At 44.7% G+C, this 13298-nt stretch overlaps 1 protein-coding gene across 1 annotated transcript in view; it reads right to left on the bottom strand.

Annotated features, from left to right (window-relative positions):
* Nucleotides 1-1082: 1082 nt before the first annotated feature.
* RBP2 (retinol binding protein 2) overlaps nt 1083-13298 on the bottom strand; it is a 62476-nt gene continuing 50260 nt past the window's right edge. The window contains exons 3-5 of the mRNA XM_019437930.2: nt 10634-10812; nt 2917-3018; nt 1083-1343 (exon numbers count right to left, since the gene is read on the bottom strand). Coding sequence (XP_019293475.1) covers nt 1293-1343; nt 2917-3018; nt 10634-10812 — 332 coding nt within the window. The 3' untranslated portion in view covers nt 1083-1292. The remainder of the gene's footprint in view (nt 1344-2916; nt 3019-10633; nt 10813-13298) is intronic.

The following is a 13298-nucleotide window of genomic DNA, read 5'->3' as shown; positions in this document are numbered from 1 at the left end:
CTATTCCATTGGTACATCCAGCAGGAAAATACAATTCAGCTCAGAGTAACAAACCTAATGTTCTGGAAGTACCAGGAGGCCTTGGGGGTACCAAGCCATCCCTACTTAGTATCCACTCATCTGGGCCCCTGGGATGTGGAGGGAATAGCTCTAAATAATGATCAGAGCTAGCAGGAACTTCATTCTTACCATGTATCAGGTTCCATTCCAAGCACTCTGTATGTAATAGCTTGCTTAATGCTCACATTAACCCCATGGAGGAGATGCTATTTTGTCTTCTCCATTTTATAGAAGAGAAAAACATGGATAGAAAGGCCAATGAGGGGCTCCTTGGTGGCTTAGTCAGTTAAGCATCTGACTCTTGGTTTCAGCTCGGGTCACAATCTCATGGTTCATGAGTTTGGGCCCCATACTGGGCTCCGTGCTGACAATGTGGAACCTACTTGGGATTCTCTCTCTCTCCCTCTCTCTCTACCCCTCCCATCTCTCTCTCTCTCTCTCTCTCTCTCTCAAAATAAAGATATAAACTTCAAAAAAAAAAAAAGAAAAGTCAATGAAGTTCCCATGGTTACCTAGCTAAGAAGTGGAGAAGCAAAACTTGAACTCAGGCTTCCTGGAAGTGCTTAGCAAGTCCTCTGCAGGGGTGCCATTTTGCCCATAGATGAAGGGCAGAGGGCTGTCCTGGGCCAAGAGCAGCTGGTACTGAAGATCTGCAGAGGCCCTTAGAAGTAGCTGGGCCCATGTTGCTGAAGGCAAAGTACAAACTGGAAGCCATCTGCATTCTTAAAATAGAGAATCTTGGAGAAATGAATGTACTATCCAAAGGAATGAATCACAAAGGGCAATGTTCAAGAATTAGTAGGGGATGCTGATGTTAGCCAGAGAATGTTTCTGAGTAAAGTAATTCCCCCAAACAAATTAACAAAAAACAAATAAAATGAAACCAAAAAATAAACAACAACTACCACAACAAAAGCTACACAGAAAACCACCATGTGGGCAATCACACTTTTGCCTGTGGATAAAACTGAGAGTTCTAGAAATAAAGGGAGATAGATATAAAGGGTTTCAAAGTATGGGAGTGATTTTTGTTTTTTCATTTAATGCCAGGTTTCAACGAAGGAAGTATATGTTTGTCAACTGTTAACACACTCATTCTGTTTTAAAACCCATCCAGATGCCTTACTGGGCTCTGTTAGGAGGGGAGGGTCCCCATGGCTGCTTCCCTAAGCCCACAGAGAACTCATGTGGGAAGTGTGGAGCACGTGTTCAGCAGGCCCCCTCGTGGGCCATTACTTCTTCTTGAACACTTGATGGCACACCTGGTCACCGCAGGTCAGCTCCTGCAAGGTTAGAAAGTGGGTGAAGTGACTAGCAAGCCAGGCCTTCCTATGCCCGCACCTCCCCCTGCCCCCGCCTCTTGGTGTCTGGGAGCTGGGGTGGTGGGGGAAGCTGGAATAAAGAGGACACTTAGTCATTCTGGGCAAAGTGCATCTCATAGACCCAATCAGCTGGCATGCCCTGCAGGTAGCAGTAATTTGATTTTGACACTTGAATTGAGCTTGAACAACTATAAAAATGAAAAATGCAAAGAAATTACCCTCTTGGGCGGGATTTTTCCTACTCCCGTGATTAAAGCAACATCTCCTAATTTATAAAAGGCAGTGAAGCCACAAAGAAGGAAGGGATCTAGTGGGGAAAAGCATTTGGAAGGCAAGGGCCTGGGAATATGCTGGCTGGTGGGGTGTCACTCCATCCTGGGGGCTTTCTGGCCTCTGGGGATTAGAATGTGGGTTGGCGACATCACAGGCAAGGAAAGGGCATGGGCTGCAGAAGGGCTCCCCCCAGGCCTGCCTATGCAGACAAGATGCTGCTTTTCATCTAGACAGAGGGAACCCCCAGGCCTTATCCTCACCTCATGACTCCTTGAGGAAGGAGGGAAAAATATGAGTGTGGGGACGGCCACAAAATCATTGCAGTCGACAATGAATCCATTGTCTTAGCCACAGGGACCATTGGGGATTGTACTACAATTAAAAAAATCCATCATCCAAACCAGAGCAGGTAGGGAAAACCATCAACGGAAAACACGGTGAATGCCTCCCATTTATCACCAGTTGACACTGCCTCCAAAATAAAGATCTCAGGTGAGGCAGAGCCCGCCTGTGAAGGACACCATGGTGACCTGAATACCGACACTGGAGCCAGGCACCCGCTTGACTCCACAGGTGACGAACGATTGAATGAATGAAGAGCCATGTGACAAATGAGTGACTGAATGTGTAAAGCAGTGAAAGATTTTCCCCTACGTGAATGCCGGATGCATAAATTTCCTTGAAGGTTGAAGACTGAAAAATTAAGCTATCTAGACACATAATTCATTTCAGGAGATCAGCAATTGTTCCTACTGCTCTGTTCTAATACCAAGTTTACCTAAAATAGTTCAGGACCAGGTGGGCACACCTGATGATGAGAGGGTAATGCCTGTGGTCTGTGAGATGGTTTCCCAAGCCCACCTGCCCCTGTCCACCCTACTCCCACCACTCTTCTTCCCTGGCTCACATAATGGTGAGGCCTGGACTTCCCCTCCCTTGGGGCGTCTTAATTCTGTGCCTCCCATTTCTCTTTAGCTGGTCTTTAGCAGGTTCCCTGCATTTCTCCCTGGATCTCGGCTTCCTAACTCAGCATTTTGAACTTTTACTTTAATTGCAACCGCTCACACAAACAGCGATATAGATTTCTTCCTGGAGTCCCCTGAGCCAGATGGGAATGGCTTTCTGACTATATGACCACACACATTTGGCTGGAGCTCAGGGGAGGAGTGCAGGGCCGTTTTTCTTGTCAAAGCACCTGGTGAGGTGAACCTGTCATGTGTGGAGGTGTGTGGAAGGGAGCCAGGCAGACCCCGGGACTTACCAGGTGCAGCTTGTCCCCCTCAACCCACTGCCTCCAGCCGCGGTTCTCCTTCTCCCCCTTCTGCACGCATACCAGGACATCGCCTTCCCAGGTGATCAGCGTCTGCAATGACAGGTTCCCAGGCGAATCAAATGTATGGTCTTGATGGGGACCGAGCAAGCCTAAACCCGCAGCTGCACTTCCCGCGGCCATAGCCAGCCTCCTGCTTGCCCACAGGGCAGAGCCCTCAGCTTCTGCCAAGCCAAGATCTGCCAGACTCACTTTCCACATATACCCACCATTCCCACCAAACCGGCTTATTGGAGCTGGTTCTCTTTTAAAGAATTCTACTCTCTCATTTTACCATACTGTGAAGATAGCATTTCAAATCAGTGGGGGAAAAGATGATGCATTTGACTATGTAAGGATGTAAACTTTGTGGAAGGGGAAAATAGCGTAATGTCAACAGATGAGTAACAAACTGGGAAAAATAATTGTAACACATATCAAAGACCTGACTTCTTTATATATAAAGGGCTCCTGTAAATCAATAAGAAAAAGATCATTCACCTAATAGGAAATTTTAAAAAGGATGCAGCCAACAGCTTACAAGGAGAAAAAAAACAAACCAGCAGATGGCTTTTGCCCATAAGAAAACATATTCAAACCTACTCATAATAGGAGAAATGCAAATTAAGGCTGGTGTTTTTTTCAGATACAATTCATCATATGGTCAAAGATCAAAGGGTCTGATAACACACTGAGTTGGAGGAAGTGTAGAGAAGCAGGCACCTCCGTAAACGGCTGGTGGGTATAGAAATTGGTATGAGTCCTTTTGCAGGGCAATTTTATATTACCTTTTGGAATATGGCATTGTGTATACTCCTTGACCTAGAAATTCTGCTTCTGGGAATTTTCCTACAGAAGCTACATTGTGAGGACTGCCTGTTGTAGGGCAATAATACATGCAGAGAAGCTACCTAACTAGCGGGGGCCACAACAGATGGCTTCAGTGCCATCCTCATCATCCAGAAGCAGGAGGGTGGACCTTCCCCTGGTCCTGGGTTTCCTCCAGGAAGCAATGCAGACTGGTTAGTAAAACAGGAGCAGCAGCAGAGATTCAGAGCTCATGTTGGACAGCCAGGCTGAGCAGACCAGTAGGTTGGAGAAGCCATAAACCTGCTGAATTCCAACAGGCTCAAACTCCTGTGCATGGGGTGCCTGGGTCGCTCAATTGGCTGAGCGTCCAACTCTTGATTTCCATTCAGGCCATGATCTCACGGTTCATGAGTTCGAGCCCTGCGTCAGGCTCTGTGCTGACAGTGTGGAGTCTGCTTGGAATTCTCTTCCCTCTTTCTCTGCCCCTCCCCTGCTCACGTTCTGTCTCCCTCTCAAAAAAAAAAAAAAAAAAAGAAAAAACTCCTGTGCACACACTTATAAATTTTACACCCCCCAACTCCTCTGCCCTCTGTTTCCCTTTTATTTCTCCTGGTACCTGCCTCAGGACGATTCGTACCAGCCCTAGGTGGTTCTCTAGGACCACCCACCTCTGAGCTCAGATTAGGACTGCACATGCACCTCCTGAGAGAATGATGTCACTCCCATGCAGGCAGTGGTTTTGTGTCGGTACTGTCCTTTCTCAGGGATGGCCCTGATGCCAGCTGGTTTTCTTCTAAGTATGTACAATCAGTAGTACACCTCTATGAGCAATAATATGCCAAGGACTAGACGTTTACTTTTCTATCTTGCAAGCCTAGTTGGTGACAAACTGACCTGTGTTTATTTAGTCACTGTCCTTTGCACATTTAGGTCTATTTTTTGGTACAGATTTTCTTTCTACAGATTAAGTCTACCTATTTCTAAAATATTTGACCTTGACCATATTATATATTTAATGTACAATTTTATTCCTCCTCATTTTACTCCTCAACACAATGCAGTGTTGTTTGTTATAGCAAATGTCTGGAAGCCTCATCAATTCTGTCAGTGGGTGGCTGGTTAAATATGTGCAGTTCATCCATGCTGTGCAGCCCTTGAAAGGAGGAGGCAGCTCTCTACTTATGGAGGAGGGCAGTATCCAGAGTGCACAGTTAAGTCAAGAAAGCAAAGAGCAGGGCCACGTGCATAAAACAAGGGGGGTGGGTGCATGCCTGCATATGTTTGCACACAATCTCTTCAAGGAAGTAAAAGAACCCTTAGTAGTATTTGTCCCCGGGAAGGAACTGAGAGGCTGGGGGCCAGGATGGGAAGGAAATTTCACTTTTTACTTTTTACTTTTTAAAAAACCATCTGCATATATTAATATTCCCTAAATTAATGTAATGATAAAATTCCCTATGTTTTCTAAAGAAAATGTCTCCTCCTTTGGGGCCATCCTAAGCCTCACATCTTTGAATGTCTTGGAGAAGCTTAATTCACGGGGTGTTCCCTTTGCCCTTCTGGGAGGGAGATGTTGTCTGGAATATTCCAGAATTCTCTCCCAAGTAGATGAGAAGGGGATACTCATTTGTTGTTGCTCATCATCAGTCTTGCGACTAAGTTCCCTCCCAAAAGGACGAGAAACGACTCAAAATGTCTTCTATTTGGGCAAAGACCTTGTCTTCTAACCCTGCCTCCCCCATCCCACATTGCCTTACACCTAATGGACACCTAATACATGCTCACTGAACAAGTATCTGTTGCCCCCAATTGACAATAAGCTCCATGAAGGAAGAGGCTATGCCAGCTGTTCAGTCCTGCAACCCCAGACTCGGCACAGTCACCAGCCAGAGAAGGTGCCTGGTAAGCAGTGTTTAATGAATCTGTGATTGAGTAATTTTGTCGAAATGGAATCTTGAGGTAAATCCACGTGGGGGAATAAATGAGCGTATGTATTCTTCATTGATGATGGTTCTTGGCAATGACTCAGCCTACCCACCTCCTTGCCTTGGTTTCTCTGGTACCCCAGGAGTGCACCCATGGGACCATCAATATGGACACTGGATGGTAACTGTCCATCTACTTGTCTGCCTCCTCAGGAGGCTGTGAGATCTTTCAGGGCAAAAAGGGGTCAATGCAATGACCCAGGCCTGGCATGTAGTAGGCGCTTGGCAAACACATAGAAGGAACAAAAAAGAAAAATGTTGGTGCATGAGGGCCTGTCCTAATATTTTCTGTTGATAAATCTTAGTAGGCAGCAAGATTAACAGTTACTCTGACCCTAAGTAAATCCATTACCAATGGCAATATCTACAATTAATGGTAGCACCTACATGTTTCCTACATGAAACAGACGACAAGAAGAGAGGAGAGAATGGTTAAATGAACTAAAATTCCACACTTCAACTTGCTTTTAGCTGGTGTCCCTCATCCCCACATCAGAGGAGGTTTTAAAAGATGCCCAACTATCTTAAAAGATCTTGAGGTTGAGGAAATGGATACTAGTGAGGAAAATCATTGCTTGTGAGCTAGAGGGTGAAGAAAATGTGTTTGCAGTGAATTAAGGAAACTGGGCCCCCACTGCAATTTCCCCTATCTCAGTGTTCAAAGTTAACATCATTAAAAACAGCCCTGTATGGGAAATTAGATATGGTCCTGTATCAATGTTAAATTTGCAGAAGTTGACAACTATACTGTGATTACATAAAAGAATATCCCAATTCATAGGAAACACTCAATTATTTAGGGGTAACATATCAAACTGTTCAGAAAAATATATTTATATAATGGCAAGAGAACATGTACAAAAGATAAAGCAAATGGGGCAAAAATGTTAACAGTTAGGTAATTCTCAGCAGAGGGTATACAGATGTTCTTTGCTACTTTCGTGCAACTTTTCTGTAAATTTGAATCAGTCCCCAAGGAAGTTTTTTTTTTTTAAAGGAAAATAACAGCTCTTTAAATTAAGAGCATTAAAGGGGACTATTAACAGGTTTAAACTCTCCCAGTGCACCTGCCCTCATGGAAGAGTTATTCTGGCAGTGCCCACTGTCCCCTCCGGCGATCCCTGAAGTGGGGACCTCGTGTGTTTCCCCTGGGCTCTGGCGCATAATAATCACAATGGCATTATTTGTTCTAACTGCCATCATCTGTGTCTGCGTTCCCCTGCCCTTACTGTCTGCCTCCAACTACTTATTGTTTTTAATTGAGATATAATTCCCATACAATTTACCCTCCCTTTTAAAGTATATGATTCAGTCATTTTTAGTATATTCACAGGGTTGTAAAACCATCACCACTATCTAAATCCAGAATATTCTCATTGTCCTCCAAAGAAGTCCTGCACGAATTAGTCACTGCTACCCACTCCCTCTGCCCCTGGCAACCACTTTCTGTGTCTACAGGTTTGCCTATCATGGACATTTTATATAAGTCATATGACAAGTGGCCTTCTGTGTCTGACTTCTCTCACTTGGCAGAATGTTTTCCAAGTTCATCCAAGTTGCAGCAGGTATCAGTACTTTATTCCTTTCTATGCCCATATGCTATTCCATTATAAGATTATTAATTACTTCTTTTTAATGTACTTTTATTCTGGGCAGCTTGTGTATTTTTTTTTTTTGCTTGTTTGCTTGTTTGCAAGCTTGTTTGCTTGTTTGCACCTTTTTGAAAGGTGCTTTAAATTCTCTTAGAAACAAATCAGAATAGGAAGTGACCCACGTGACCCATAGGAAGGAAGAAGATGATCCCTGGGTCCCTCAAAGATTCGACCCCATGATCAAAGTGGTGTCACTGTTCCTGTTCTGGCATAGACCTGGGCACTTTAGGGCTCTATTGTGCCTCTGCTACAACCCCACCCTACACACATCTCTCCCCCAAACTGCCCAATGGGGAGATTCTCAGAGGGGTTCCTGAGGGTGACCAACTTGTTGAGAAGTAGAGCCCTGGAGCATAAGAGCATGAGTGCTACAGCAACATATATACACACAGATACATGCACACACACAGACACACACACACACACTCATACACATGCACACATATACATATATGCACCCGTGCATACTGGGGCACATACATGCACATGTGCACACATGCACATAGACACACAGCTTTGTGTGCACTCACACATGCCACCACCTGTGGAAGACAGAAATTCAGCAGAGAGGTAGACTCACTTGCTCCCTGTAGTCCCTTTCCAGCTGAAGGAATCCAGTCAAGTTACAGTGAGTAGGTAGTTCCAAGGGCATCTGCTCTCTGTGCAATTCTCATGCGAACAGTCCTTTGCTGGAGGAGACTGGGCACATTCTGTCCTGGGCACTTCTCAGCCCCCACCAGTCTCCTCTGAGTGTGTGTGTGTGTGTGTGTGTGTGTGTGTGTGTAAGCCCCAACTTTTTGTTTTGGGCAGAACAGAGACAAAAAGTGGGAAGGGGGATTCTCTCTCCATGCAGGGCTAAGACCTGATCCTGGGGAACAGATGGGGCTCCCAGAGGGAGCCCAGAGGGACGAGAATGGAAGAAGAGGCACAAGAAGAACAGGTGTTAAGAGACGGAATCCTTTAAGGGTCAGGAAGGTTGCACGTATGTGACTGATTTCAGGAAGAGTGAGTTCTCGACTATCAAAGGTGATGGAAAAGCCAGTCAGAGACAACAGGGTTGCTTTTCAATAGCCCAAACCCAGAATGGAAAGGTGAGGGAAAATGAATCATTGTGAACAGATCAGGCTGGAACAGCAGAGTGATGCAAAAATCCAGACCACAAATTTCCTTTTGGTTCTGGTGTCTGAGGAATTGGCCTTCTAGCCACACAGTTCAGAGAAGGCTTGTCGATCCATCAACCCTTCGGGGAGGGATTCTACAAGGGGCTGTTCCAGAGACCGGAAGCTCAGGCTCTTATGCCAAGATTGCTCTGATGGAAGCATTTCCAAAGTGCTTTTCATTTCCCACTTTTCTTTAGCAAGGAGCACTAAATATAATTCAACCTTGACTTGATGGCTGAGATTATCAATGCTGCAGGACAACTTGATTGAGAAATAAAATGTGTCCTGCTCTCTTGGCTTCAGACTCATCACCAAAGAATGATGACAGCTTTTTCTCCCCACCCAGGAGAGCAGCCAGACCTCATGTCCCTGGCTTTGGGGGAGGGTTGAGACCCGTGACTTTGAAGGCGCTCCTGGATGCACCAGAGAAAAGTGGGACTCTGTAGAGAGTAGGGCTTATGGTGAAAGGGGAAGGGCAGGGTGGAGGATTCTGCTTTCCTGAGACACTCTAAGGGGATGGCCCACTGCTGGGGGTTGAGGGCACAAATACCGGTGGACACGATACTCAGCCCTGCCCGCCCTCACTTTGGGAGCCAGGGCAGAGGTCCTGGTGTCTACATTGGCATGGGGGGAGTGGGTGCTATAAATATTTAAGCTGCCCACCGTGGTATAAACTGCATGGGCCTGGACCGTGAGTGGTCTGTGGCAACCATGCTAAATGATACCCCCGGAAGTTTCCTGGATTGTACCATCCATGAGGTTCTTGCACGATGCTAAGATTGGAATGGGAGAATCCTTAAATATGACTGAGATGCATTTCTCCCCACTCCTACTTGTGGGGACTGACCAGGTGTAATTGGATTTGGATAACCAAAGACAGGTGCACTTACTATGAGTGTGGGCACCGTGGAGATTGCACACTGCGTTATGATTCCACATGGGGTTGCAAGAGGAGAGGGGGGCCTGCTGTTACCTCGCCTTCCCCCCTTCCTCCCCACTTCCCCCTGTTGCTACCCTTCTCTACCTTATTTACAAAAAGCTCTTCTGGGCGAGGACCTATCTCCTCTGCAGAGTCCAGTTCTCAGGCTTTGAGATAACTCTCGACTTACGCACTCAGAGTTGTCTGCTCACTACCAAGGTCCTACCTATACCCAAGCAGTTCCAGTGGCTGGAAGTCTGGCCTTCTGATAAATGGAGGCTTTCCTCAGTGATGTCCTGTGAGTTAAGGTGATGCTGAGACAGAAGATTCCTCCAAATACCAGGACTGGGGAAACCCTGACTTCATTTAGTCTACTGACTTTTTTTGATTAGCACTTTCTTTTTCTTTTTCTCTTTTTGAAATTTTTTTTAAAGTTTATTCAGTTTTGAGAGACAGAGAGCAAGCAGGGGTGGGGCAGAGAGAGAGGGAGACACAGAATCTGAAGCAGGCTCCAGGCTCTGAGCTGTCAGCCCAGAGCCCGATGTGGGGCTCGAACTCATGAACTGTGAGATCATGACATAAGCCAAAGTCAGATGCCTAACTGACTGAGCCACCCAGGTGCCCCAGCACTTTATTCTTCTTAAAAAAATTTACATCAGTTGGGATCCTCCAATATTGAGGTATTTCATATAAAAACATGAATTCTCAGCATCTCTTGAAAAGAAAAATGAAATCTAGCAACATAAGGCCCCGGGGCTCCATGGCAATGCTTGGCTGGTGCTGAGTAGGGTTGCCCCTGGGATGAAGCTGTGCTACCCAGCTTGTGAAATCACTGTCACTCCCTACAATATTCCACCTTCTTGGCCAGACCCATGTCGGCATAGGAGCTGGCCTCCTAACCCAGATCCTAGAGAGGTCGGCAGTCTTTTCATCTCTCCTTTCCTTATAAACTTAGTGTAGAAGGCAGCTTGCCTCTTCCTGCTGAACGTCCAATAATTGCTAATTGCCAGCATCATTAAGTCCACTCTGGTCCCCTCTCCTGATCCCTCCCAGGTTGTTTCTGTCATATTTTCATTGTGAAGGCAGATAGCCAGCTCCTGCACACAGAGTATATGAGTAGAAACTGCCAGGCCAGGTCCTCACCTTAACAGTCCGATTGTCCAGGCCCTTTGTGTGTTCCTCAAACTCCACTCCAACGGTGAAATCCAGGTCATAGTTGCGGAACGTGCTGTTGGTTTTTGTCTTGAAGTTATCGCCGTTTTGATCAATGATCTTTGTCTGAGTCAGACGTACTGCGATCTTGCGGGTGGCAAAATCAATATCTGTTGGCAAAGGGAGTTGTGGAGGTTATGATGTGCTCAGCCAGTCTCATTCATTTCTTTAACAAGGCCAAACATTTAGGACCAGAGGCACAGATCATGGGCAGGCCACATTTCTTTGCTCAAATGGAAAAGAAGAGTTGTCTTACACACGGTCAGTTTGGGCATCTCAGTCAATTGTCTGGAAACCTAGGGTTTCTCAGTGCCTCTTCAGGAGCCCTAATAGGAGGGAGAGGTAGCAGGCAGGGCTTACCTCTGAGCTGCAACTCCCAGTGTGTATGTGCATTCATACACATGCACACATACACATGCATGTGCACGCACACACACACACACACACACACACACACACACACCGCTCCACCTAGAAGCTCCATTCTATCTGACATTTTGGGTTTCCTCCTAAGAGCTTGCTGAGCAAAAGACTTCATGGTTTAAAAGAAAAAGGACCACTTAAAAATAACCAGTCTAGATCATGGGTAAAAATGGACCTTTTGTTAATAGCCATGGCAGGTAAGGATACATGCAAACTTTCATTAAAAAATTTTTTTTAATGTTTATTTATTTTTTAGAGAGAGAGAGAGCAAGCAGAGAAGGGGCAGAGAGAAAGGGAGACACAGAATCTGAAGCAGGTTCCAGGCTCCAAGCTGTCAGCACAGAGCCCAACACGGGGCTCGAACTCATGAACTGTGAGATCATGACCTGAGCTTAAGTCAGATGCTCTACTGACTGAGCCACCCAGGCACCCCAGCAAACTTTCATTTTTAAAGCAGATTGAGGATGTACTTAGCTACGCTGTTCTGCCTCAGTCATGAGCCCCTAGGACAACTTTAAGCATATTCCAGACACTTAATAAATAATTGTTCAGAGATTTCTTTGGTTATTTTTAAGGAAAAGATGAATAGTTGTTTATATTTTTTATTGCAAAAAGTTTAAAACAAAACATAGAGGAGAATACAAAGAACTACACACAACCACTATCGAGATTCAATAATTAAGATTTTGCCTCATTTACTCCATTTACATGTTTTCTCTGCCTTGATTTTTTTCCCATCAAATTCTATAGCAGTTCTTTTTATCCCCAGCTTTACTAAGATACAATGAACAAATAACAATGCATAACTTTAAGTTGTACAATGTGATGATTTGAAACATGTATATGTTGTAAAATGTTTACGAACAATAAGGCAGTTATTTTTAAAGTTCAGTAAGCATCAGAATTTCCACGAAAACTTGTTCAAAGAGATGACTGGGCCCTGGTCCCATATGTTCCGACTCTGTTAGGTCTCAGGGCAAGCCATGAGTTTGCATTTCGGATAAACTCTAAGGTGATGTTCATTATTATTGGTCATTGACCACACTTTGAGTAGTATTCCTGTGACAATTGGTTGACAGATTGACAATTGGTACATATGCAGTCTTTGTTTTCACATATATTTTTGATTAAAAACAATGGCAATGGATATTTGAAAATTAAGTTTCGCCAGAGAGCCTTCCAGTTATCTTTAACTATATCTTTATTTTAAAACAGAGTGAAGTTATTAAAAAATATTTTGAAGGAAAACATGTTCATTTCTTAGAGACTATTAGTAAGTAAAAGGGAGTGTGCCCCTCAGTGGGGTGTTTCATTTACTAAGCCTTGAATTTTATAGTATGAAGCTAGGTGCAGAACCAACTTTCTCGCCAACCTCTGGTTTTGTATAAAATGTCACTGTCCTGTAGAATAGATTTAGAAACAAAGGATAATTCTGGGACTTGCTATAAACATTATTAAGCTCTTAGTATCTAGCCAAATCATGTTTGACTCTCTTTATGTCTGTGAATTCTCTAGATATTTTTGGATATCAACCTAAATTAAAAAAATTTTTTTTTCAGAAATTCTACCTGGAAATTTTCAGAAACTCTGACATTGATACTGACCTCAAGAGTAAGAACAATTCAAATTCATTGAGTGTTCTTTCTCTGAGAACCCTAGTCCCATCTCTATGGTAGGGGGGTGATTAAACTTGACCCTGTGTGCTGTCTGGTGGGGGATAAATACTATTGACCCCGTGAGAAAGACCAGCAGTTACCAACAGTTCAGGAAGCTCCAGTCAATATGGAGAATTAACATCTCTGCTGGCCATGCCCCACCCTTTCTGTTGTGCTTCTATGGTAACCAAGCATCATGTCCTTTATCCTTTCTTCCCATTTCCTTTCTGACCCATTTCCTTCTGGATCTCTTCAGTTACTATCACTCTAAAGGATCTAAACAACCTTGGTTCTAAAGGACCATGAAGGGACTGAAGCTGGCTGGTTGGACTTCACTGTGGGCCAGCAGTTTGACCACAGATGGGAACCCACAACGGTATCACATCTGCATGGGGAAGGGCCCTGGCTGGGATTTTGGAACTGAAATTGTATAGACAGCCTTTATCATAAAGAGAAGAATTTCACCTAGCATTAGGCAGCCCAGAAAGTAGAAGGATTACATACCTGTATCCTAAGTT

This window comes from Panthera pardus, unplaced genomic scaffold (assembly GCF_024362965.1).
Source record: "Panthera pardus isolate Hobbes unplaced genomic scaffold, ASM2436296v1 HiC_scaffold_16, whole genome shotgun sequence".
Classification (NCBI taxonomy): domain Eukaryota; kingdom Metazoa; phylum Chordata; class Mammalia; order Carnivora; family Felidae; genus Panthera; species Panthera pardus.
The sequence above is the reverse complement of the archived record's forward strand: the minus strand, read 5'-3'. Positions and strand labels throughout refer to the sequence as shown.